General features: G+C 45.4%; 1 protein-coding gene and 1 long non-coding RNA gene across 3 annotated transcripts in view; one reads left to right on the plus strand and one right to left on the minus strand.

The window, feature by feature from the left end:
- Positions 1-26,420, plus strand: part of LOC132380417 (uncharacterized) — a 122,518-nt gene that overhangs the window by 5,540 nt on the left and 90,558 nt on the right. The gene's annotated exons all lie outside the window — the stretch shown is intronic.
- Positions 21,735-24,746, minus strand: LOC132380779 (G-protein coupled receptor 12-like). Its single transcript, XM_059949767.1, has 2 exons — positions 24,513-24,746; positions 21,735-24,110 (listed from the first exon to the last, which is right to left on the minus strand). The coding sequence occupies exons 1-2, from the start codon at positions 24,744-24,746 to the stop codon at positions 23,121-23,123; spliced, it is 1,224 nt and encodes a 407-aa protein (XP_059805750.1). The 3' UTR covers positions 21,735-23,120.

A 26,420-nucleotide genomic window follows, 5' to 3' on the forward strand; every position in this document is an offset into this window, starting at 1 on the left:
ACCAAGCACTTAAGCATGCACAAAGCAAAGGCAAAGACGTGGACTTGCAGTTACCCCAAAGACTTTGCATTTCACCCAGTATGTGACATACCCCAGGCTCTCTGTCTCTCCCTAATAAGGGAGAAAGAGATGTCTCCATTTTCACAGCAAGCGGAGATACATAACAAACGCGTTGCTTTACGATGTTTAAAGTCTGCCACGTTCCTTTGTTTGAGCTCTGTGCCTGAAGATCACTAAGATCCTGGGACTCCAGGAACACAGCCGTAGATATTTCGACTTCTCTGAAGACACACGGGTCTCCTGCCGTGACGCCAACCCTCGATCTGCCCACCTCCAGAGCCTCAAGATCCTAATTCGAGCCAGGCTCTTAGGCCGAGCCCTTGGTGTGAGGAACAACAACGGCCGGTTGTGAAACCCTGAAAGCGGGTCCCATTCCCGCAAAGAACCGTAGTCAGCGTGTACCTCCAGGTCAGGGTCTTCAAAAGAACCCTGAAAAGGAAAAATAGAGATATTGAAGATGGAAACAGAAGAGTTGCCACTAGGTGCAATTAAAGTTCAAAGTTCAAAGTAAATTTATTATCAAAGTACATAATTGTCACCATATACAATCCTGAGATTCATTTTCTTGCGGGCGTACTCAATAAATCCCAGCCATCCAACCAGCATCCTCTTTGACTTTCTATCATCTGGCAGGAGACTCCAATGTATAAAGACAGGAACGGTCTGGATGGGAAACAGAAGCCTCAGGCCACTAGGATTCTGAGCTCCCTGCCTCATCGCGTTTGATGTGTCACCGGATAACAATATTTAATTTATGCACTTTATTTTGTTCATATGTGCGTACTAATTTGTAGATTTAATTCTTACTTTCCTAAGTTATTGTGTGCTATATGTGTACTACTGTGTTTTACACTCTGATCCAGAGAAACATTGTCTTGATTGTATCTAGTTAATTGACAATAAACTTGACTTGATAATAAACCTATGTCTGATTCTGATTCTAGCCAGACAAGGAGTGATTTAAATCCAGCTTCTGAAGTTCAGCTGCTTTTCAGATGTAGAGATTTATATCTGTCATTGAAATGTAGTACTTCATTACACTGATGACAATATCCTTGCATGTTGTGCTCTGTCTGATAATTGCCCTTGTAACTCCTTGCTGCAGCTCTCCAGTCTGACGTTAAACATGATTCACGCTCGTGGAGCAGTTATGGTAATGTCTTCTCCCTGCCTCTGGAGGGCACCGCTGTCACATCGAACTGATTCTTTTGACAACCGGTGAACTAGCAAGGACACTGAAAAGGTTTAGACTGAAACAGAACTTGACATAAAATGTAGAACATTATAGCACAATATAGACACCTCGACCCACCTTGTTTGACCTTTTAGCCTACTTCAACATCAGTCTAAACCTTCCCTCCCACATAGCTCTCCATTTTAATTTCATCCACTTACCTATCTCTATGGTATCTCCCTTTCCTACTTTACCACCACCCTGGCAGTGCATTCCATGCACTCACCACTTTCTGTGCAAAGGAATCTACCCTCCCCCCGCCCTATACTTTTCTCCAATCAGCTTAAAATTATGCCCCCTTGTATAAGCCATTCCCACCATGGGAAAAGCCTGTCGACTCAGTCTGTGCCTCTACATCCTTAGGGGTTTGCAGAGATTCGGTATGGCATCTAAAAGTTTGACAAACTTCTATAGATGTGTGGTGAAGAGTATATGGACTGGCTGCATCACAGCCTGGTATGGAAATACCAATGCCCTTGAATGGAAAATCCTACAAGATGTAGTGGATTCGGCCCAGTCCATCATGGGTAAAGCTCTCTACATTTGCTTGAAACACAGTCGTAGGGAAGTGGCATCCTCCATCAAGAATTCACACCATCCAGGACATGCTCTCTTCTTGCCGCTGTCACCAGGAAGCAGGTACAAGAGCCTCTGGACCTGTACCACCAGGTTCAAGAACAGTTACTACCCCTCAACCATCAGGCTCTTGAGCCAAAGGAGAAAACTTTACCCAACTTCACTTGCCCCATCACGCAAATGTTCCCACAACCAATGGACTCACTTTGAAGAGAGGACTCTTCATCTCATGTCCTCATTATTTATCGCTATTTGTTTGTATTTGCACTTGTACAGTTTGTTGTCTTTTGCACTCCAGTTAAACACCCTAGTTGGCTGGTCTTTCCTTGACCCTGTTATAGTTACTATTCTATAGATTTGCTGAGTATGCCCGCAGGAAAATGAATCTCAGGGTTGTATATAGTGACATATATATATGCTGATAATAAAACTTACTTTAAACTTTACCATATGTGCACCTCTGTCATGATCTTCTCACATCCTCCTTCACTCCAAAGGAAAACGCCCTAGTTCACTCAACTTCTCCATGTAAGACAAGTTGTCTGATCCAGACAGAATCTTTGTAAATCTGGTAAAGAGGTGACATGCTCTTCTTTCATTAGCAGCATTGGGGAGGAGATACAGGAGCCTGCAGACGCATCGTTCTAGAGTGCTCCTGAAAATCCTCTATTACATTTGGACGGGAAAGGGATCTAAGCAAGTGGGACTAGCAGATGCCCAAGGGTCAGCTTCTGAACTGTAGAACTCTGTGACTTGCTACAGCACGGTAGAGTAGTGGTTAGCAAAACGCTTAACAGTGCAGGCAACCCAGGTTCGATTCCCGTCGCTACCTGTAAGGAGTTTGCACGTTCTCCCTGTGACCGTGTGGGTTTCCTCCGGCATCCTCCCACAGTCCAAAGACGTACCGGTTGGACGGTTAATTGGTCATTGTAAATTGTCCTGTGACTAGGCTGGGGTTAAAACGGGGGTTGCTAGGTGGTGCAGCTTGAAGGGCCAGAAGGACTATTCTGCGCTGTATCCCAATAAATTTAAAAAAAGTAAAATATTTGTGACACGTTGTTCATGATTTAATGGCATGTCTATGTTTGACAGGGCAGAGGAGAATATAAGATGTGAAAGTGACTGGAGGGAAATGATGTGATAGACTTCTCTAAGCCAGACTTTCAAACAGGGCAGCACAGTAATGTAGTTGTTAACATAACACTTTACAATGCCAGCACCCCGAGTTCAGTTGCTGCTGTTGCCTGTCAGGAGTTTGTACATTCCCCCCATGACCACACGGGTTACCTCCGGGTACTCCGGTTTCCTCCCACAGTCCAAATGTGTGCGGGTTAGGGTTGGAAGTTGTGGGCATGCTCTGTTGGTGATGGAAGCATGGTGATTGGTTGAGTCTGTGGTGAGGAAGGAAAATGCGATGTTAGCATTCATTTTGAGAGGCCAAGGATATAGTGTTAAGGTTTTATAAGGCACTGGTGAGGACTCACTTGGAGTATTGAGAGCAGTTTTGGGCCCCTTATCTAAGAAAGGATGTGTTGACATTGAGGGGTCAAAGGAGATTCACAAGAATAATTCTGGGAATGAAAGGCTTATCATATGAGGAGCATTTGATGACTCTGAACCTGTCCTCACTGGAATTCAGAAAAAATGAGGTGGGATCTCACTGAAACCTATCGAATGTTGAAAGGCCTTGAGAGAATGGATGTGGAGAGGATGTTTCCTATGGTTGGAGAGTCTAAGACCAGAGGACACAGCCTCAGAATAGAGGGACATCCATATCGAAAAGAGGTGAGGAGGGATTTCTTTAGCCAGAGGGTGGTGAATCTGTGGAATTTGTTGCCACAGGCGGCTGTGGAGGCCAAGTCATTGTGTATATTTAAGATAGAAGTTGATAGATTCTTGTATAATCAGGGCATGAAGGGTTACAAGGAGAAGGCAGGAAATTAGTGCTGAAAGGGAAAATAAATTGGGCATGATGAAATGGTGATGCAGACTAGAAGGGCTGAATGGCTTAAATCTGTGGGCTGACCCCAGCACATCCTCAGACTCTGCTGATTCTTGATTCAAACAACACATTTCAGAGTATGTTTCGATGTTCTGGTGTATAAGTATGACAAAGAAAGCTGATAGTTATCAAGTAAGATCAGACTGCATTAGCTGGGATGCTTAAACACAATTAAATTTGCTTGGTTATTTCACATTGATGGTAAAAAGCTTCATTTCCTTAATGCAAGATTTTTCATTTTCACATTATATGTCAAAGACTTGGATGACAGAATTGATGGTTTTGTGGTGGCCCAAGTTTGCAGATAATGTGAAGATGGGTGGAAGGGTGGTAAAAGAAATGGCAGATGGAATAAAGTGTAGAGAAATGTATGGTTAAATACTTTGGTAGAAGGAATAAAGGCAGAGATCATTTTCTAAATGGGAAGAAAATTCAAAAATCAGAAGTACATAGAGACTTGGGAGTTCTGGTGTAGGATTCTGTAAAGGTTAACTTACAAATTGAGTTGCTGGCTTATTCGCTCATTATGTGCCCTGTCATATGATGTGGGCAATCATGGTCTTCCCATACCATGATTGTTCTTGGCAATGTTTCTTTTTTTTGGTAATTTATTTTTTTATTGAAGTTCATCATCAAACATTTCTATAAGATGTATTTCAGACATTGTACATATATATCATATAATTATATATATCACAAATCTCTACAAAGTATTTATCTGAGGTATACACAAAGAAAAGAGTGGAAAGAAAAAAACAAGCAAAAGGAAAAAACTATGTACAAGTAGGGAGTGATCTTTTTTAACAACATATTCATTGATTTGTGAGAGTAAAATCAGGCCTATGAAGCATTATTTAGTTAAACCATTTTCCCCAGTATGAATCAAATTGTTCCAGTTTGTGGTTAACAGATGATGTTATCTTCTCCATTTTGTAAATGTCCATTGTAATTTCCATCCATGTATTTAAAGTTGGGCTCTCCTGTGATAACCATTTCCTAGTAAGAGTCTTTTTTACCAGCCACCAACAGTATATTCATTAAATATTTATCCCTTTTCAACCATTCTTGAGGCATATATCCAAAATATATGGTCTTACTCTCTAAGGGTATTTCATATTTAAAGATGTTTTGTAGGACATTGTGTATCCCCCTCCAATAGTTTTTGAGAACAGGGCAGTCCCAAAAAATATGATAATGATTTGCATTTTGATTTCCACAATTTCTCCAGCAAACAGAGGTTACTATCATAATGGGATTTCTGAGAGGGTGTAATAAAATATCTTATCAAGTTTTTCCATCCAAACTCCCTCCATTTCCGTGAACTGGTACACTTCCAATGATATCTCCATATTATTGTCCATTCTTCCTCAGATATAATTATCCCTCCCTCCTTCTCCCATTTTGTTTTAATGTATGAAGTTGAATGTGTTTTAAGATTTGACAACTCCTTATACATGCTTGAAATGATTCTACCACCATTATCTGAATTATATGCTTTTCTAAATAGCTCTATCAAGTATGTACTTGCCTTGGTTACATTTTTAAATGTCTTATTAACGTATCGTCGCATCTGTAAATACCGATTTAAAAAAAATCTTGTTTTTCTAATAAGTGTTTCTCTTTAAGCATTTCAAAATGGAACAGTGTTCTTTCTTTCATTATGTTGCAAAGAACTGTTATTCCTTTAGCTGTCCAGTCCTTAAATCAAGCATCCAATTTATTCAGTGTAAGATTAGAGTCATATGCACACCATTTAAGAATTGCAATATCTCCCTCTAAATTATATTCTTTTATAGTAGTTTTCCATATTTTAAGGGTCCATTTCACCCATGGGTTATCAATAGTATTTATGTACCTTTGCAGGTTGTTATCAGCCAAAATTGCTTGTATGGGGATGGGAAGTACCTGCTCCTCAATGTTTTTCCATTGAGCGTCATATGATGGGTTGCACCAACATATCACAGCTCTCAAATGTGCTGCAAAATAATAATCTCTAAGAGAAGGTAGGCCCCATCTCCCCTTTTCCTTTGCTAATTGCAAAGTTTTGAGACGAACTCTAGGCTTTTTACCCTGCCAAATATACCTTGATAACATCTTGTTCCATTCATTGAATTGATTTTGATTAATCTCTGTTGGTAGGGTCTGAAAGAGATATAACGGTCTGGGCAGTATATTCATATTAATAGACTCAATCCTTGAACTGAGACTGAAAAAAGGAATCAGGTTCCATCTTGCCATATCTTCCTTAATTTTTTTTATATAAAGGCTGATAATTACATTCTGATAATTTTGCCAAATCTTTTGGCATAATGATGCCCAAATATTTGAAAGACTCTGTGTGCCATGCCCAGGGATATCTACTTTCAATTTCTCTTGGTGGGCTGAAGTAATATGAAAGTAATTGGGTTTTATCTATGTTGCTTGGCAATGTTTCTACAGGAGTGGTTTGCCATTGGCAGTGTCTGGGCAGTGTCTTTACAAGACGGGTGACTCCAGCCATTATCAATACACTTCAGAGATTGTCTGCCTGGTGTTAGTGTCCGCAAAACCAGATCATGATGTGTACCAGCTGCTCCCATGGCTTCACGTGACCCTGTTCAGGGGCTAAGCAGGTGCTACACCATGCCCAAGGGTGACCTGCAGGCTAGTGGAGGGGAGAAGCATCGTAAACCTCCTTTGGTGAAGACATATCTCCACCCTGTCACCCTGAATCAGTGGTAAGGAAGTCAAATGCCATGTTAGCATTTATTTCAGGAGGACCAGACTATAAACTCAAGGATGTGATGCTGAAGCTTTGTAAGTCATTGGTCGGACCGCACTTGGAGTATCGTGAGCAGTTTTGGGCCCCTTATCTAAGAAAGGATGTGCTGGCATTGGAGAGGGTCCAAAGGAGGTTCACAAGAATTATTCTGGGAATGAAATGGTTAACATATGAGAAGCTTTTGATGACTCTGGAGTTTAAATAAATGGAGAGGATCTCATTGAAACATATTGAATATTGAAAGGTCGAGATAGAGAATCAGGTTTAAAATCATTGGCATATACCATGAAATTTGTTGCTTTTCAGCAACAGCACATTGCAGTATATCATAATTTTTATAATCCATAAATTACAATAAATATATATAAATTAAATTAAGTACATAGCGCAAAAAGAGAGAGCAAAGAAAATGGTGAGGTAGTGTTCATGGGTTCAATGTCCATTCAGAAATCGGATGGCAGAGGGGAAGAAGCTGTTCTTCAATCATTGACTGTGTGTCTTCAGGATCGCATACCTCCTCCCTGATGGCAGCAATGAGAAGAGGAGATGTCATAGGTGATGATGGTCTTTAATAATAGGTGCCATCTTCTTGAGGCATTGCCTTTTGAAGGTGTCCCCAATGCTGGGATTTTTCCAATCCTGTTTACCAGATGGTGGTACAACCAGTGGATGTTGAGAGGATGTTTCCTGCAGTGTGAGAGTCTCGGACCAGAGGGCACAGCCCCAGAATAGAGGGATGTCCATTTAGAACAGAGGTGAAGAGGAACTTTAACCAGAGGGTGGTGAATCTGTGGAATTCATTGCCACGGACAGTTGTGGAGGCCAAGTAATTGGGTGTATTTAAAATGGAGGTTGACAGGTTCATGATCAGTTGTGGTGTAAAAGGTTGTGGGGAGAGGGCAGGAGATTGGGATTGAGAGAGATAATTGATCAGCCATGATGGAATGGAGGAGCAGACTCGATGGGCCAAATAGCCTGATTTTGCTCCTATATCTTATGGCCTTATTATCTTAAAATGTTAAACTTCTGGTTGGGTTGAGTTGTTCTCAGATTGACAATTTACTTACTAACCATACAAGGAGACATCATTAGTGCACGATTGATAGTGCTAACGATATCTCCTCACATGGCGATGAAACATTTGCAAGTAAATTGCCAAGGTCGGAGAACAACTCAACCCAAGCATCAGTCACCCTGAATTACCTATCTTCTGAATATTAAACTTTTCTCTGGAGTACTTAACTGATCTCCTAAAACTGAGAGCTATTCCTTGGGTTTTACCTGCCCGCTGTTTCAATATTCCAGATCGCGGCAACTGTTTAAAAATAAATGGTTCCCAATTAGTCAAATCATGCTTGACTAATCTGTTGGAGTTTTTTGAGGGTGTAACAAGGATGTTAGACGAGGGTAAGCCAGTGGATGTAGTGTACCTAGATTTTCAGAAGGCATTCGATAAGGTGCCACATAGGAGATTGGTGAGTAAAATCAGAGCTCATGGCATTGGGGGCAGGGTTTCAACATGGATAGAAAACTGGTTGGCAGATAGAAAGCAAAGGGTAGCAGTGAATGGGTGTTTCTCGGACTGGCTGGAGGTGACTAGTGGGGTACCACAGGGCTCTGTATTGGGACCACAGCTCTTTACGATTTATGTCAATAATTTAGATGAGGGCATTGAAAACTATATCAGCAAGTCTGCTGACGATACTAAACTGGGTGGCAGTATGACATGCGAAGAGGACGTTAGGAGAATACAGGGAGACTTGGATAGGCTGGGTGAGTGGGCAGATACTTGGCAGATGTCATTCAATGTGAATAAATGTGAAGTTATCCACTTTGGAAGCAGGAACAAGAGGGCAGAGTATTGTCTGAATGGTGTAGAGTTAGGTAAGGGAGAAATGCAAAGAGACCTAGGAGTCCTAGTTCATCAGTCAATGAAGGTGAATGAGCAAGTGCAACAGGCAGTGAAGAGGGCAAATGGAATGTTGGCTTTTGTTACAAGGGGAATTGAGTACAAGAGCAAGGATGTCTTTTTGCATTTGTACAGGGCCCTGGTGAGACCACACCTGGAATATTGTGTACAGTTTTGGTCTCCAGGTTTAAGGAAGGACATTCTGGCATTTGAGGAAGTGCAGCGTAGATTCACTAGGTTGATTCCTGGGATGGCAGGGCTGTCTTACGCAGAGAGATTGGAGAGATTGGGCTTGTACACACTGGAATTGAGATTGAGGGGGGATCTGATTGAAACGTTTAAGATAATTAAAGGATTTGATAGGATTGAGGCAGGAAATATGTTCCAGATGTTGGGAGAGTCCAGTAAAGAGGGCATGGATTGAGAATAAGAGGTCAGTTATTTAAAACAGAGTTGAGGAAAAACTTCAGAGAGTTGTGGAGGTGTGGAATGCACTGCCTCGGAAGACAGTGGAGGCCAATTCTCTGGATGCTTTGAAGAAGGAGCTAGATAGATATCTGATGGATAGGGGAATCAAGGGATATGGGGACAAGGCAGGGACTGGGTATTGATAGTGAATGATCAGTCATGATCTCAGAATGGCGATGCAGACTCGAGGGGCCGAATGGTCTACTTCTGCACCTATTGTCTATAGTTGGAGAAATTTTTTTTCTGGGGATTGTGAGTCTGGAAGTTGCTTCTTCAAAGGCCAGTGGAAGCAGAGACAGAATATTATTGAGGCAAAGGTAAATGAATTCTTGATAAGCACAGGGGCAAACAATGGCAGAATGGCAGCTAGACATGTGGCTAATGTTACCAAAAAAATAGTCACAAGGTTATTGAATGGATTCAAAGTACGTTTATTGTCAAGGAATTATAAATTAAATGATCTTGAGATTTGGCTGCTCGCGGGCAGCCGTAAGACAAAGAAACCCGAAAGAACCCGATTTTAAAAAGGACCAACACCAGAAGTTCAAGAAGCTGAATCTGGCTCCTGACTCATGCACCACACTTCAGGTTTGGTGCTTATTTGGACGAAGACAAGAAATGCCATCATTCACTCTAGAACATTTCCTTCTGCTTGGGGTTTATTTTAACGAAAGACTTTTACAAACTTTAAAACTGGCAAGGAGGATCAGCCAGCTCACATCTTGCACGGCTTCTTAAATAATTCTTCCCTCTTTTCCCCCCTTCCCCTTTTCCCTCTAAAGAGGGAAGGATGTTGAACACTCTGCACCATTTCCTATTGGTGTACAGAGAACCAACAGCTGTGTCGTTTCAGAAGTGATGACTGTTCTATTGAGTGTGTCTCTACCACTACACCCTACAGATATCCTCCTTTGCTTTCCTCCAATCACCTTAAAATTAGGTCCCTCATATTAGTGATTGCCACCCTGCCTATTCCCCTAATCATCCTATACACCTTAGTCAAGTCACCTCTCATCCTCTTTCACCCCAAAGCTCACTCAACCGAACTTCATAAGACATGTTCTCTAACCCAGGTAGCATCCTGGTAAACCTCCTCTGCACCCTCTCTAAAGCTTCCACATTCTTCCTACAATGAGATGACCAGAGCTGACCACAATTCAATGAGAGTATGAGAGACAGGAGTAAAATTAGGCCATTTGGCCCATCGAGTCTGCTCCACCATTTAATCATGGCTGATACTTTTTTTTTCCCTCCTCAGCCCCACTCCCTGATCTCCCGCTAACCTTTGATGCCGTTGTCCAATCAAGAGCCTGAATACTCCGATTGTGTTTCTTTATTCTACTGTGAATGCCTGCAAGAAAATGAATCTCAGGGATATATGTGGTGTTGTATACCTACTTTGATAATAAACTTACTTTGAACTTTGAAGTGGAGATGCTTAGGGATGGGTTTGGTAAAATAATTCCAATCAGGGAGGCTCCAAATGAAGAAAACTCTTGGATGGGCACATGGATGAAAGAAAAATGGAGTGCTCTGTGGGGGTGGGGGAGGCTTAAATTGATATTGGACTCATTTGAAAGGTTGGCAGACTTTGTGGGCCAAAGGCTCCAGTACCAGAGGGCATGGATTGAGAATAAGAGGTCAGTTATTTAAAACAGAATTGAGGAAGAACTTCTTCTCCCAGAGAGTTGTGGAGGTGTGGAATGCACTGCCTCGGAAGACGGTGGAGGCCAATTCTCTGGTTGTTTTGAAGAAGGAGCTAGATAGATATCTGATGGATAGGGGAATCAAGGGATATGGGGACAAGGCAGGGATGGGGTATTGATAGTGAATGATCAGCCATGATCTCAGAATGGCGGTGCAGACTCGAGGGGCCGAATGGTCTACTTCTGCACCTATTGTCTATTGTCTATAAAGGGTCTGTATTGTTCTGTACCGTCCAATGCTCTATGTTCTATTTTCGATACCCTTATAAACCACTTTGAACAAGTTTTTGATCAATTTAGCTTAATGTATCCAGAAGTCACTCAGTTCAAATTTCATTGATAATGTTCCAGTAAAGAACAAGGGCGTTTTGATATGGTAAAGACACTATACAAACACAACTTGTTGTTCTCAGCAGAATCTGTCTGGTGTTCATCCCCAGGGAACAAGTTAAAGCCTTCCAAACATGATGAATTGGAATAATGTAAGTGTCTTCCATGTAAACAATCCCAAAGAGACTGTGAACGAATAAGCTGAGGACTCATAGTGGAACATGGTTCCTCACCAGTGAGCAGCTTGTACCTCCCCACCACCAGTGACCAACCCTTCTCAGATATTCAACAATTTATTATATTCTGTCTCCAAGTGTTTTGATCCATTCATCGTGGCGACTTGCCATCCAGGAAACACAAATGATTATCCAGCCACAAGTCAGATACCGCAGGTGCTGAAACTGTGAGATCAAAACCAGGAGTGCTGGAACCAGGCGGCACCTGGCGAGAAGTCGTGGAGTTAACGTGTCAGCGCACTGCCCTTTCTCAAAAATGAGAAAAGATATATATTTATTTGTTTGTTTATTTTCTTATCTATCTACCTATCTGCCTGTCTATCCAGCTGTCTGTCTGTCTATCTATCTATCTATGCATCTATCTATCTATCTATCTATCTATCTATCTATCTGTCAATACTTATGTATTGATTGATTGATCAACTGATTGAGAAACAGCATGGAGTAGGCCCTTACAAAAATGACAAATAAGAGAGATTCTACAGATGTTGGAAATCTTCAACAACACACACAAAACGTTGGAGTAACTCAGCAGGTCGGGAGCATCTGTGGACATAACAAACAGTTAATGTTTCGCGCCAAGACTCTTCATCTCCAGTGTTTTGTGAAAGCTAGAAAAGAAGTAAGTTTTTAAGTTATAGAGAAAGTGAGGAGGGAAGATATGAACAAAATGTTCTGGACTTGCATTTCCTGACGGTTAACACCCCTCCCGATTGACAATTACCTCCCTCCTCAACTCCAAGACTTCCTTCATTAGACCACGTCACACTCCAACCCTGCATCTTTGTGGTCGTCATCTTTCATTGTCAGGTAGTCTGTTTCTTGGGATGCTGCCACACATACATTTTCAGAATCAGAACTATGTTACTTACATTTGTTGACACATCAAAGAGGGGCAGAGATAAAGATTAGCTTTATTTGTCACATACAGTGAAATGCATCGTTTGTGTCAGATTAAATCAGCGAGGATTATGTTGAGGACAAACACAAGTGTCGTCACGCTTCCAGCACCAACATAATGTGCCCAGAGCTCACCAACCCTAACCCGTACGTCTTGTGGCCATGGAGAGAACATACAAACTCCTTTTAGACAGCAGCAGAAAAGGAATGCTGCCAACTTCTCAGCTGCCATCGGGCAGGAAGAACCAAAGCCTGATGTCCAACTCCACCAGGTTCAAGAAAAGTTAGCTCCCCTTAACCACTTGGCTTTTGATTCAATCAGCACAACGCGAATCACCGCAGTTTAGCAACACGATGGCAACTTAATCACTCTGCACTATAATGGGCTCTGAGCTTTATTTTGTCCTTTCTTGTAAAACCTTTCTATAATTTATACTTAATTGATGTTTTACTTGTGAATGCTGCTTATCTGATGTGATATGCCTGCGGTGCTGCTGTGAGTTGGTTTTTCACTGAACCTGTGCACACACGTAGTTGTGCAGATGACAATAAACCCGACTTTGATCTTTGACTTTGAATTTCCCAAGTAATCTTTCCAAAAACATGAGTGATCTCTGTAGACTAACTATCGATGATGTACTGATAATATAGGAATCTTGTGTTCCCATTTGGACAATTCTTGTATGAAGCAGCCAGTCCCTTTAAACAGCTTTGCTTACAGATGAAAATAATACATATTAATCAATAGCAACAGCCACAAGATGCTGGGGAAATCAGCAGGTCAGGCAGCACCTATGGAAATGTAGAAGCAGTCGATGTTTTGAGCCGAGCCTCTTCTTCGGCAGTGGAAAGGAAGGGGGAAGGTGTCAGAATAAAAAGGTGAGAGGAGGAGGAGGAGGAGGTTAGCTAGAAGGTGAGAGGTGAAGCCAGGTAGGTGGAAAGGCCAAGGGCTGGAGAGGAAGGAATCTGATAGGAGAGGAGAGTGTGTCATGGTCCGGATCGGTTCCCCTTTAAATTTAGTTAGGTTGTGTTATGATCCGGACCATTGACTCCTTGTTCCCTTCTAATTCCGTTTCACGTGCCTCTTGAGCTTGGCCGTTAAGGTAATCTACTCTTGACCTGAACCGGCAGCTTATAAACCCCTGGCTTTAGCCGTTGGGGGCGAGAGTGTTAGGAAGCATTAGCAAGTCGCCGTTGCTACCACAAGCCAGAGGTATCCAGCCTGTATCGGAGTGCCGGCAATTCACCTTTCTTCGCCAGAGTGGGTCCGGGCAAGGTCAAACTGCCAGGGGTGAGTGAAAGGCGGAGTCCTGACTCGACATTCATGCCCATTGTCCGTGTCTATCCCTCGAAGAGTCCCGGCTCGGTGCCTGAGTGGAAGGCGGAGTCCTGGCTCGACGTTCCTGTCCTGTGTTTGGTGTCCACATTTCTGGCTGCGGCGATCCATGGTGTCCACGTTCTGGCTGCGGTGAATCAAGGTCCTAGTTTCCAAATCCAAGGTCCGCGGCGATCCAAGTTCCCAGTCTCCAGGTCCAAGGTCGCAGCGGTCCCAGTCATGGCCGCGAAGATCCAAGTTCCCAATGTCCAAGTCCAGCGACTGTGGCGATCCATGTTCCTAGTCTCTTTGTCTGAGATTCGTGTTCCTCTTTGTCCTCCTTGATTTCTCAGTTCTCTGTGTAGCGAGTAATAAACGCTATTTTATTGAACCTAAGAAAGACGTATTGGTGTCCTGCTTATCCCATCCTGGGATGGCAGGGCTGTCTTACGCAGAGAGATTGGAGAGATTGGGCTTGTACACGCTGGAATTGAGGAGATTGGGAGGGGATCTGATTGAAATGTTTAAGATAATTAAAGGATTTGATAGGATTGAGGCAGGTAATATGTTCCAGATGTTGGGAGAGTCCAGTACCAGAGGGCATGGATTGAGAATAAGAGGTCAGTTATTTAAAACAGAGTTGAGGAAGAGCTTCTTCTCCCAGAGAGTTGTGGAGGTGTGGAATGCACTGCCTCGGAAGACGGTGGAGGCCAATTCTCTGGATGCTTTGAAGAAGGAGCTAGATAGATATCTGATGGATAGGGGAATCAAGGGATATGGGGACAAGGCAGGGACTGGGTATTGATAGTGAATGATCAGCCATGATCTCAGAATGGCGGTGCAGACTCGAGAGGCCGAATGGTCTACTTCTGCACCTATTGTCTATTGTCTATTGTCTTATCGGTCCTCTCCCAGCAACTTTGCCCCACCTTGTGACAGAGTGGGCCATGGGAGAAAGGGAAGGAGGACTGGGCAGTGAGGACATGTTTCCAGGAAGGATGAGTGGGTGATCTCCCACCCCCCATCCTCATCACATTCTACAGGGGTTGTATTGAGAGCATCCTGAGCAGCTGCATCACTGACTGATTTGGAAATTGCACCATCTCAGATCGCAAGACCCTGCAGCGGATAGTGAGATCAGCCGAGAAGATAATCGGGGTCTCTCTTCCCACCATCACTGACATTTACACTACATGCTGCATCCACAAAGCAAACAGCATTATGAAGGAACCCATGCCCCCCTCATACAAACTCTTTTCCTTCCTGCCATCTGGGAAAAGGCACCGAAGCATTCAGGCTCTCACGACCAGACTATGTAACAGTTTTTTCCCCCAAGTTACCAGACTCCTCAATACCCAGAGCCTGGACTGACACCTTACTGCCCTATTGTCCTGCTTATTATTTATTGTAATGCCTGCACCGTTTTCTGCACTTTATGCAGTCCTGGGTAGGTCTGTAGACTAGTGTAGTTTTTTTTCTGTGTTTTTTACGTAGCTCAGTCTAGTTTTTTGTACTGTGTCGTGTAACACCATGGTCCTGAAAAAACATTGTCTCATTTTTACTATGCACTGTACCAGCAGTTATGGCCAAAATGACAATAAAAGTGACTTGACTTGACTTGACTTGACTTGGTTGTGGTGGCAGGTCTGGGTTAAAGAGTCCATGGTCAAAGAGTTGAAGGTCTGCAGAGATCACTGAGGGAAAGGAGTGAGAGAGGGTCTCACTGAACTCCTGGTGAAGAAAATATTTAAACTTCTTCAGGGTAGTCATCCATTGAAGAGACTTCGCAGTGAAGCAGGAAATAATAATCAAGAAGAGATTCTGCAGATGCTGGAAATTCAGAGTAACACACACAAAATGATGGAGGGACTCAGCAGGTCAGGCAGCATCTATGGAAATGAATCAACAGTGTTCTCCCCCCCCCCCCCCAACTCTTTGACTACGTACTCACCCAGACTCACTAACAGAGCCACCTATCACCCATCACCTTCCAGCTAACCTCCTTCCTCTACCCCCATCTTTTCATTATGGCAGCTTCCCCCTTCTTTTCCAGTCCTGAAAGAGGGTCTCAGCCCGAGAGGTTTATTCATTTCCGTGGACACTGCCTGACCTGCCGCGTTCCACCAGCGTTCTGTGTGTGTTGCTTTGGGTTTCCAGCATCTACAGCCTTTCTCATGTTCACATACTAATCAATAATTGCTGTGACCCAGTCCCGATCTCCAGCAGGAACGGTTTGGTGTCACTTCACCGTGGTAAAGGGAACGCCACGAGTACCTGCTGAGACCATGCCTGCCATGTTATGTGCAAACGTAATAATGTCAAAGTATTAAAATATCATCTTTTCATTGTCTTAATTGTTATATTTTGCTGTAAGATTCTTTTATTGTCTTCCTAAATCATCTCGTGCAGACATCATTTTCAGTATCAGAATCAGGTTTGTAATCACTGACAAATGTTGTGAAATTCGTTGTTTCTTGGCATTGGTGCAGTGTTCCTTCTGTCCGTTATGCAGATGGTGCTCAGGGTGGCAATGAAGGTCCTCCATCTCATTCTGTCCTTGGCCAAACCCTCGCAGACAGATATAGAAGGATTCTTCATTGCTGTTTCCATAACAATTGTTTTTGACCAGTCAGGTTTAATATCCCTGAACCTGGACCACTCTTCGTCTGGCCTCTACCCTTTGACCTGTTTGGCATGGGTTTACCAAGAGCCAAAGCACAAGGCCCTGACTCCGGCCAAAGTGGCTCTCCGGGTCATTGAGGCGCACAACCCTCCAAACCCTATGGCAAGGTTTGGATATTTAAACAGCACCCGATTCAGGTTTGGTGCTCCATCGCCAACTCCTTCGGTTCAGTCTGTGATTGCATTTAAGATTTCTGTCTCGTTTGGATTCTGTTCTAGTCTCGTCAGGTTCTTGTCTAGCACCTAGTCGAGAGCCCTGTTCTCGTCTCAGTATTGTGTCTTGATTCTAGTCCCGGATATCCAGCTCTTGGGTCCTTACCATCCTCACCTGGGCCTCTTGACACAATAAGGCATTGGTGGGATCACATTTGGGTGCAGTATTGGTCTGTTTATTCTACCCCCCCCACCCCCGGTTTGGCTCTGACCGTTTAACCTACTCCAACATCCACCTAATCCTTCCTCCCACATAACCCTCCATGTTTCTATCATCTGTGTGCCTAAGAGTTTCTTAAATGTTCCTTACATATCTGTCTCCACCTCCAGACCTGCCAGGGCATTGCATTAAAAAACCAACCTCCGGCATCCCCTCATCCTTTTCTCCAATCACCCCAAAATTATTCCATCTCTTCCCCCCCCCCCTCCATATTAGCTATTTCTAACCTGAATGAAGTTGTAAAGGGGCTTCCCTCCATAAGCCTGCAGGACACCCTTGAGCAAGATGTAGCACCTGCTTACTCCGCTCTCTCCATCGATGCTGCTTGACCTGCTGAGTTCCTCCAGGACTTTATTTCTGTCACTCTGCTTTAGGGTGGTGGGATGGAGATAACTCTCTGGAGACGTAAAGTGCTCCCGCTGCTCCTTCCCTCCTCTAATCTGCAGAACACCCTTGAGCAAGATGTAGCACCTGCTAAGTCACCCTTCACCCCTTTGATCAGGGCCATGTGAAGCCATGGGAGCAGGTGGTGGATGGTCGTGTGAGCAGCCGGTGCACATCACAAGTCCTGGTTATGCGACCACTGACACCAGGCAGACAATCTCTGAGGAGTATCGATAACGGCTGGGGTCACCCGTCTTGTAAAGACACTGCCCAAAAGAAGCCAATGGCAAACCACTTCCATCAAAAAAAATTGCCAATAAAATTTTCCACGTCGTACAACATTATGATGATGACTCTGGGAAAAAGTCTCTGGCAATCCACTTGATCTATGCGTCTTACCATCTTGTGCACCTCAATCAAGTCACCTGTCATCCTCCTTCAGTCCAAAGAGAAAACCCCTAACCTCTCCTCACAAGACATGCTCTCAAATCCAGGCAGCATCCTGATAAATCCTCTCTAAAGCTTCCACATCCTTTCTATAATGAGGCAACCAGAGGTGAACATGATTTTCCAAGTGCGGTCTATCCAGGGCCTATAGAGTTTATGAAACAGATAGAAAGAAGAGGAGTCATCTCACAAAAGCTTTGAGAATTGCTTCCCCCCCCCCCCCCGCCATGTTCTGAACATAGAACATTACAGTACAGGCCCTTTGGCCCACAATGTTGTGCTAACCTTTTAACATATCTAACCTAACCCTTGTGAAAGCCTGATTGAATTTATCCTATCTATACACCTCATAATGTTGTATACCTCTTTGTCCTCACAACTCACAATGACCAACTAACCTACTAAACTGGTAGCTCTTTGGACTGTGGGAGGAAACCCACACGTTCACGGGGAGAACGTACAAACTCCTTCCAGGTGGTATTGGAATTGAACTCTGAACTGAAACAGAGTTGTGCAAACCACTACACGGCTGCGGCATCCAATGTTTTTCCGAAGTTCCAGAACATTCTTTCTCTCACTGCGACACGTTCCAGCACATTAGCCTTTTCTACTCAGACCTTACCTTCTTTAAGGTCCCTGTCCCTGTCCCTGTCACTGCTGAAGCAAAGTATTCATTAAGGACCACACATAAGCCAAGACCAGAGGGAGGAAGGCAAAGTGAAGGGCAGGTCGTGAGGGTGAGGAGGAGGTGAAGGAAACTCCAACCTGACAGCATTATCATCCATTTCTGGAACTTGCTGAAATTACTTCCCTCCGTCTCCAACCGACCCCGTCATCTTTTTTCCCTTATCGTTCTGGCCCGTTCAACTCGACCTATGGACTTTTCATTTCAATATCTCACGCTCTCTAACGTTATTGCTTACTTCGTTAAGGTTATTGCTTTACCTTTTTACTCTTTCTGTATCTGCAGTTTGCTCCCTTTTCTACATTGGTTTTCTTGTCCATCTTTGTTACCTGAGGTTTTTCACTGATTGTGTTGTGCTGCTTTGAACACCTGCATCTCAGGGTGGTATATGACCTTTGATAATAAATCTACTTTGAACGTTCCACTCTCACCTGGATCAACTTATCACCTGCCAGCCCTTTTTCTTTATTAAGATATGGAGCGGAATAGGCCCTTCTGGGCTCACTGCCCAGCAATCCCCAAGCCTAATCACAGGACAATTTACAATGTCCAATTAACTTACCAAATTGGTACGTCTTTGGGCTGTGGGAGGAAACCGGAGCACCCGGAGGAAACCCATGCGGTCACGGGGAAAACATACAAGCTCCTTCCAGGCAGGGGTGGGAATTGAACCCCGGTCGCTGGTACTGTAAAGTGTTGTGCTGTCCACTGCGCTCTCGTGCTGCCCCACTCTTCTCCATGCCCTTTCCCCGCCCTCTCTCCCCTCTTTCTGTCCAGGGCCGATAACATGGACTGCTCATCTCCCTCTGAGCGCCCCCCCTCCCGCCCCCTGTGTCCGATGGTGAGGGAGAGGGGCTGCCGTCAGCTCTGCGGCTCCGACTAGTTTCAGCTTCTCTCGCCGTCGTGCCAGGAGCATGGTCAGGAGCAGGAGAGGACAGCGGGAGATTCCCCCTCACCTCGGGGAGCAATGGCGGGGCCAATGAAATCCTCACACACCCCCTCCCCGCATGAAACGACGTTCATGCCCCCTCCTCCACCCACCTGGCTCCAGCCTCCACACCCCCTACCTTTTTAATTCTGGCTTCCTCCCTCTTCCTTTCGAGTCCTGATGAAGGGTTTCGGCCCGAAACGTCAACTGTTTGTTCTTCTCCATTGTTCTGGTGTGGGAACACCAATGCCTTTGAACTGAAAATCCTGCAGAAGGTAGTAGGTTCGGCCCAGTCCATCACGGGTGAAGCCCTCCCAACCACGGAGCACATCTACATGAAACACTGTGGTAGGAAAGCAGCGTCCATCATCAGAGATCCCCACCACCCAGGACATGCTCTCTTCTCGCTGCTGCCACCTGGTAGAAGGTACAGGAGCCTCGGGACTCGCACCACCAGGTTCAAGAACAGTTACTACTCCTCAGCCATCAGGCTCGTGAACAAAACTACACCCAACTTCCCTTACCTGAGGTGTTCCTGCAACCAATGATCTCACTTTAAGGACTCTTAATTTCAATATTTCATGTTCTCGTTATTTATTGCTATTTATTTATATTTGCATTTGCACAGTTTGTTTTCTGCACTCTGGTTGATCTTTCATTGATCCTGTTATAGTCACTATTCTATAGATTTGCCGAGTATGCCCGCGGGAAAATGGATCTCAGAGTTGTGCACGGTGACGTAATTGTACTCTGTTTACTTTACTTGGAGCGTTGATGCTGCCTGCCCTGCTGGGTTCCCCGAGCATTTTGTGTGTGTTGGTTTGTCGAAGCCTCGCTGTTAACGAAGATGCCGGCTGTTGAGTAGGAGGGAGAGAGCGAGGGGGTGGGAGCTGTCCCAGCAGGGAGTGTGTGGGACGGTACAGGCGATGGGAACTTATCAACCGGGTGAGGGCCGCCTCTGCCATCGGCGGGGAGTCGGGCCAGAGAGAGGCAGCGAGAGGCCGGCTCAGCTGCTCCGAACTGGACCAGAGCTGTCAACATCTGGTGATGTTACAGATGTGGTGGAGAGGGGGAGGTCACCAGATGTGGGGGCTTCTCTCCCTTTGGTTAATACGCACGTTCAAAATCAGACAGGAATGCGAGTTGGCACCGAACCTGACGGTGGAAAATGCTTTTTGTAATCGTTGTGGACAGGTAGGCTTTTACAGGAAGAGGCGGCGGTTGAAGAATCACGTACAAAGATTTATATGTATGGGGACGGTCTCTCGGGCTGGTGAAGTTGTTCGGAGAGAGAGCCTCCACCGCCGCAGGAAGATGAATTTTTGCTGCCCTGAAACACCGGCACACTTACCTGAATACTGGCAGGGCGCCCGCTCTGCGTTTTGAACTGACTGATGTCCAAACGTTTTGTAGACAGCAAATCCGCGAGTCCGGGGCCAAGGACATTTAAATTTAAAGCAAGGATGTAATGTTGAGGCTGTATAAAGCACTGGCCTGTTGTGAGCAGGTTTGGACCCCCATCTAAGACGTGTGCTGACATTGGAGAGGGTTCAAAGGAGGTTCACGAAAATGATTCCACGATTGAACGGATAATCATATGAGGAGCGTTTGATGGCTTCGGGCCTGTACTCACTAGAATTCCGAATGAGGGGAGACCTCATCGAAACCCATCGAAAGGCCTCGATAGAGTGGATGTGGAGAGGATGTTTCCTATGGGGGGCGGGGGGAAGTCTAAGATCAGAGGTCACAGCATCAAAACTGAAGGGCGTCCTTTTAGAACAGAGATAAGGAGCAAGTTCTTCAGCCAGAGGGTGGTGAATCTGTGGAATTTTTTGTCATGGGTGGCTGTGGAGGCCAAGTCATTGGGTATATTTAAAGCACAGACTGATAGATTCTTGATTGGTCAAGGCATGAAGGGATACGGGGAGATGGCAGGAGATTGAAGCTGAGAGGGAAATGGATCAGCCACGATGAAATGGAGGAGCAGACTCGATGGGCCAAATGGCCTGATTCTACCCCTGTGTCTTGTGGTGTTACAAAGAGCTAGGTTGTTGGTGCTGAATGGCTCGTTGGGCCGGAAGGGTCTCCTCCCAGAGTCTCTAAATCAATCAATAAATAACACCAATTTGAATCTATTTTGAAGTAGAAATTAAAAACAGCCCACGGAAGCTGAAAATCCAAAACCCTGAGCATTTATGTTATAGATCTGATATTTTAATTTAACAAAATGATTCAGTTGCCTCACGTGTTCCTGTGGCAGGTTCACGTTTCAGCCTCTTCAGCTGACGCACAGAAGCTAAAAGGTCTCCCAATGTTTGTCCATCCGCTTTGTCTGCAGCTGTAACCCTTCACTCGGCACTCTCCTCCCTTCTCACTGCCTCTGCCTACTTGTGTACGGAGTGATTTATTATTATTATTTTATTTTTTCTTCTTTATTATGTATCGCATTGGGCGGCTGCCGCTAAGTTAACAAATCTCACGACACATGCCGGTGATGATTTTGATCTGTCCGGATGGCAAGTAAACGAAAGCTTTTCTCGGTACACGTGACAATAATAAACCAAGTTCCAATGCATTTATTTATTTGTTTGTTTACTTCGATACAGAGGGCCTTACAGCCCCTCGAGGGGCGCTGCCGGCAACCCCCCCCCCCATTTTAACCCTAGCCTAATGAGGGGACAATTTACAGTAACCAATTCACCTACCAACCGACACTGCCTTGGACTGTGGGAGGAGACCGACACAGTCACGGGGAGAACACAAACTCCTCACGGGCAGCGGCGGGAATAGGTCTCAAGCGCTGTGCGAACCACTATGGCACCCCGCTGCCCCACGGTACGTGGCCATCACTGCCAGGGTCGGTCCCCAGCGTGGCTAGAAAGGGAGGAGGCTTGGGCAAGGTGCCAGCATTTCCACTCCGTTTAAAAAATAAACCCAGAGCTACCGACACGCCAACAGAAGCTCCAAAGACCTCACCTCGGGAGCTCGGGCAGAGGATTCTGGCGAGATGCTGTCGGCGGCCAGTAGGGGGAATGGATATGAGCAGACAAGTAATATACTGCTCATGTAATATTTTCTTAATTAGTAAGGGCATCTTCAAGGAGCGATGCCTCAAAAAGATGGTATTCATCATTAAGGACCCCCATCACCCAGGACATCCCCTCTTCTCATTGCTACCATCAGGGAGGAGGGACAGGAGCCTGAAGACCCCTCTTCTCATTACTACCATCAGGGAGGGGGTACAGGAGCCTGAAGGCACACACTCAATGATTCAGGAACATCTTCTCCCCCTCTGCCATCCGATTTCTGAATGGACTTTGAAGTCGTGAACACTACCTCACTACTTTGTTATTTCTATTTTTGCACTATTTATTTAAGTTGGCTGTTTTACACACAGACACACGCGGGCGCCCACACGCACATACACTTACCGTAATTCGGTTTGTATTACTCTGTATTACCTTGCAGCGCTGCCGCAAAATCAACACATTTCATGACATATGCCGGCGATATTAAACCCGATTCTGATCAAAGCTCATGGGGAAGAAGGTGGGGAATGGGGTTGAGAGAGATAACGGAACACACTCGATGGGCTGAATGGCCTATCCGATGCCTTATGGCCTGTACAAGGAATCATTGGAGTACAGTGGAATTACAGAGAAAAGCATCGCGTTTCTATCACAAAGTAATGACTTTTTTTATTGATGATTATAAACAAGACTAAATCTGAAATCTCCAAAAAAAAATCACGAACGACTATCTTTAATAAACTCTGTTGTGCAGATAAGGACTGAATTGAAAGTGCATATCGTACAGTTTGTTTTTTTTTAAACTAATGTGCAAATTCTGATACAGTACACAAAGTCTCTTCATTGCATTCGTCTGGTGGTTCTGTACTGTCCGCTGTGCAAACACTAAGGCAGTGTTAAGACCCCTCGTTCGCTTCCCAATGTCGGTTTTGGTTTGTAGTGCAATTGTTTTGTTTACACTGGATCAGCTCCCGGGGACCGGACCTTGGCTCAACAACGCGGCGGGGACACTCTCCCTCCTACCCCCCCGAGCGGCTAGACGTCACTGGGCGACCTGGAGCGAAAGGAGAGCTTGGACGAGAAACACCCGCAGCAAACGGTCCACAGGACCTTCTGGATGTCCTGGTTACGGTAGGCATAAATAACCGGGTTGATCATGGAGTTGTAAATGGCCGGCAGGAAGGTGAGGTACGTGTACAGCCTCGGGGAACTGTAGTCCCCCATCAGGCAGTAGATGGCAAAAGGGAGCCAGCAGACGGCGAAGGTGCCCAGGATGACGGCCAAGGTGGAGATGCCCTTCCTGGTGGTCACGTAGTGCGAGGTGGCGAGGAAGTGCCTCTGCAGCGCGATCTGATGGGCGTGCCGGCACACGATCTTGCAGATCTGCATGTAGAGCTGGAGCATCATGCCGAACACCATGAAGAAGGAGACGGAGAGGATGATTAAGTTGTTCTTGGTCAGCGGGCGGACGATGCCGCACAGCGTGGCGTCCCTGACACAGTTCCAGCCCATGATGGGCAACAAGCCCAGGCTCACCGACACCCCCCAGGTGAGCAGCAGCATGAGGTAAGTCCTGGTGACCGTCCTCTCCGAGTAATAGGTGAGTGCGTTGTACAAGGACAGGTAGCGGTCCACGGTGATAGCGAGCAGGCTGCAGACGGAGGCGGTGAAGGAGCTGACCAGCAGGCCCACCGTGACCAGGCTGACGAGCTCCGACTGAAGGCAGTACAGGAATACAAAGTGAACGATGAGTCCCAGGCCGGCGAGCAGATCCGCCGTGGCCAGGCTGCCGACCAGCAAGAACATGGGGGTCCGCAGGGCCGGCGTGTAGAAGATGATCGCCACCACCACGGCGTTTTCACAGGAGATGACCGTCCCGGAGACGCACAGCACAATATCCCAGGGATTGAGAGAGGGCTCCTGGGCCGCCAGGTCTAACGTCGCCCGCTGCTCACCGGCAGCGAACCAGCCGGGCAGACCATCCGCCGAGTTCCTGGAGATATTCTCGTTCATTGCGGAAGCGACCTGCAACAAACACAAGTTCGAAATCAGATTTTACCGAACTGCCACCGATTTTATAAACCCTGTTTACCCCGCCGTCTAGTTTGGAAAGCTTCTAGTGATATCTACTCGCCCCATGTCTATTTTGCATCACAACGCACAAGGTACAGCCTGTCAAAACAGTTCACCGGGAACAAGAATCAGGATCGCGTTTATAATCACTGACTTAGGACGTGGAATTTGCTGTTTAGCGGCAGTAGCACAGTGCAAGGACACAAAACATTATATATATAAACAGTAAATACATAATGCAAAATAGGGAACACGAGATATTGTTCACGGACCGTTCAGGAATCTAAACACTAACAGTAGCTCGCTGCCTGTTGGCAAACGATGCATCGCCTTACTTGAAATCTGAGCGTTTACCTGCTGGCTCAGATGTTGCACATCCGAGCTGGTTTGCAGAGCGGGGGCTTTGCGGCGTGAGGGGACTCCGGGCTCTCGCGGATGCCTCTCTGCCTCATCTGTGGCTGCCGAGTGCTTTTGTACAGCAGCCCCTGACTCACGGCTCCCGGAAGTGGCACATTGATCCAGCAACGCTGCCTGCTCCAGCGCCTCGGTGACGTCAGCGCCCGGCAGGGGCGGGGACGCGCGCTGCATGCAAATGAGGCTTCATTCATAAAGTCGAGCTGGGACTCCCGCCCTCGGCGGGGTCCTCGGGCGGGGGGTGCGATCTGACCGCACTGCACGCAAACTGGCCGGGGTCCATCGACCCGAATATACCCTGTTTGTCGGAGGTCGCTGTCTACCAATCGGTTCACAATCACATTTATTATCACCGTGAAATGCGCCGTTCTGCTGTGGCGGTGTAATGCAACGGCATAAAATTACTATGAATTGCAAAATATATAAAAGATGCAAAATAAAGCAATAATCAGGTGTCGTTCATCGACCCGTTCAGAAATCTCATGACAGCGGGGAAGAAGCGGTTCCGAATCGATGAGTATGGCGGGTCTTTAAGTTTGTTGTTTTACCGCATGAGTACAGTGCGAGGACATAAAATTACTATAAATTACCAAAATAAACCGGGCAGATAAAAAAGAAATGTAGTGATGTTCAGTAGCATGGTATAGGAACTCACCAGGCCAGGCAGCAGCTGGAGGGGAATAAACAGTGGACGTTTCCTGCCGAGACCCCTTCACAAGAATAGGAAGATCATAAGATATAGGAGCAGAATTAGGCCATTCAGCCCATCGAGTTTGCTCTGCCATTTCAGCACGGCTGATCCATTTTCCCTCTCAGCCCAAATCTCCTGCCCCATATCCCTTCATGCCCTGACTAATCAAGAACCTATCAACCTTAAATATACCCAATGACTTGGCCTCCAGACTTACCTATGGCATCGAATTCCACAGATTCACTATTGTCTGGCTAAAGAAATTCCTGTCATCTGTGTCCTCTGGTCTTAGAATCTCCCACCATAGGAAATTCTCTCCACATCCACTCCATCAAGGCCTTTCGGTATTTGATAGGTTTCAATGAGATTCCCCCTCATTCTTCCGAATTCCAGTGAGTACAGGCCCAAGAAAGGAAGGGGGCAGAAGCCAGAATAGTGCGGTAATGTTTATGGGCTCAATATCCTTTCAGAAATCTGATGCCGGAGGAGAAAATGCTGCTGCTGAATCTTTGAGTGTGGGGCTTCAGCTTCCTGTACTTCTTTCTTGATGGTAGGTGATGATGAAACGACTTGCTGACCGTGAAGTTCTAAATGGCTACCTTCACTAAAAGGAGTTTGTACAATAACTATCCAATCTTCAAAGTAATTCACCTCCCTGTTTATTCTCTTTGGAGAGTCTAGCTGCCAATACCCACAATCTGACCAATGTAGGTCCACCCTCCCTACCAATGGTGAAGATACTTCCAGCTAACAAGGTAATTTATTTTCAGTGATATGCATTTAAATCCAAACAACATTCTTAAAACACATTTAAGACTCACAGTGGATTGCTGTCTTAAACATTTCCCAAATACAAACCATTTCTAAAGCACAAAGCATTTCCGAAGCACAAAGCATTGCTCAAACACAAAGCATTTCTTAAATTCAAAAGATGAAGCATTAAGGATTTCCAAAGCACAGGTACAATTCTTGAAATCTGAAAAGACATACCGACAATGCTGATGAATGAATCATCCATTGAAGCGATCGAAGGTAGAGCAATGGTTCACCCTGTGATTCTTTCATAATTCTTGATACGGTATTCCTTTCCCCATTCCTAATAAGCCTGGATTCCTCTCTATATTTATACAGTTTCTCTGCCGATTGGGTGACTTCAC

The sequence above is a fragment of the Hypanus sabinus genome, chromosome 24 (genome assembly GCF_030144855.1).
Source record: "Hypanus sabinus isolate sHypSab1 chromosome 24, sHypSab1.hap1, whole genome shotgun sequence".
Lineage (NCBI taxonomy): Eukaryota > Metazoa > Chordata > Chondrichthyes > Myliobatiformes > Dasyatidae > Hypanus > Hypanus sabinus.

Coding starts and splice junctions, on each gene's coding strand:
- LOC132380779 (XM_059949767.1), bottom strand. CDS start 24,746: ATGCAGCGCGCGTCCCCGCCCCTGCCGGGCGCTGACGTCACCGAGGCG. Junction 24,111..24,512: donor TGCAACATCTGAGCCAGCAG/GTAAACGCTCAG, acceptor TGTTTGTTGCAG/GTCGCTTCCGCAATGAACGA.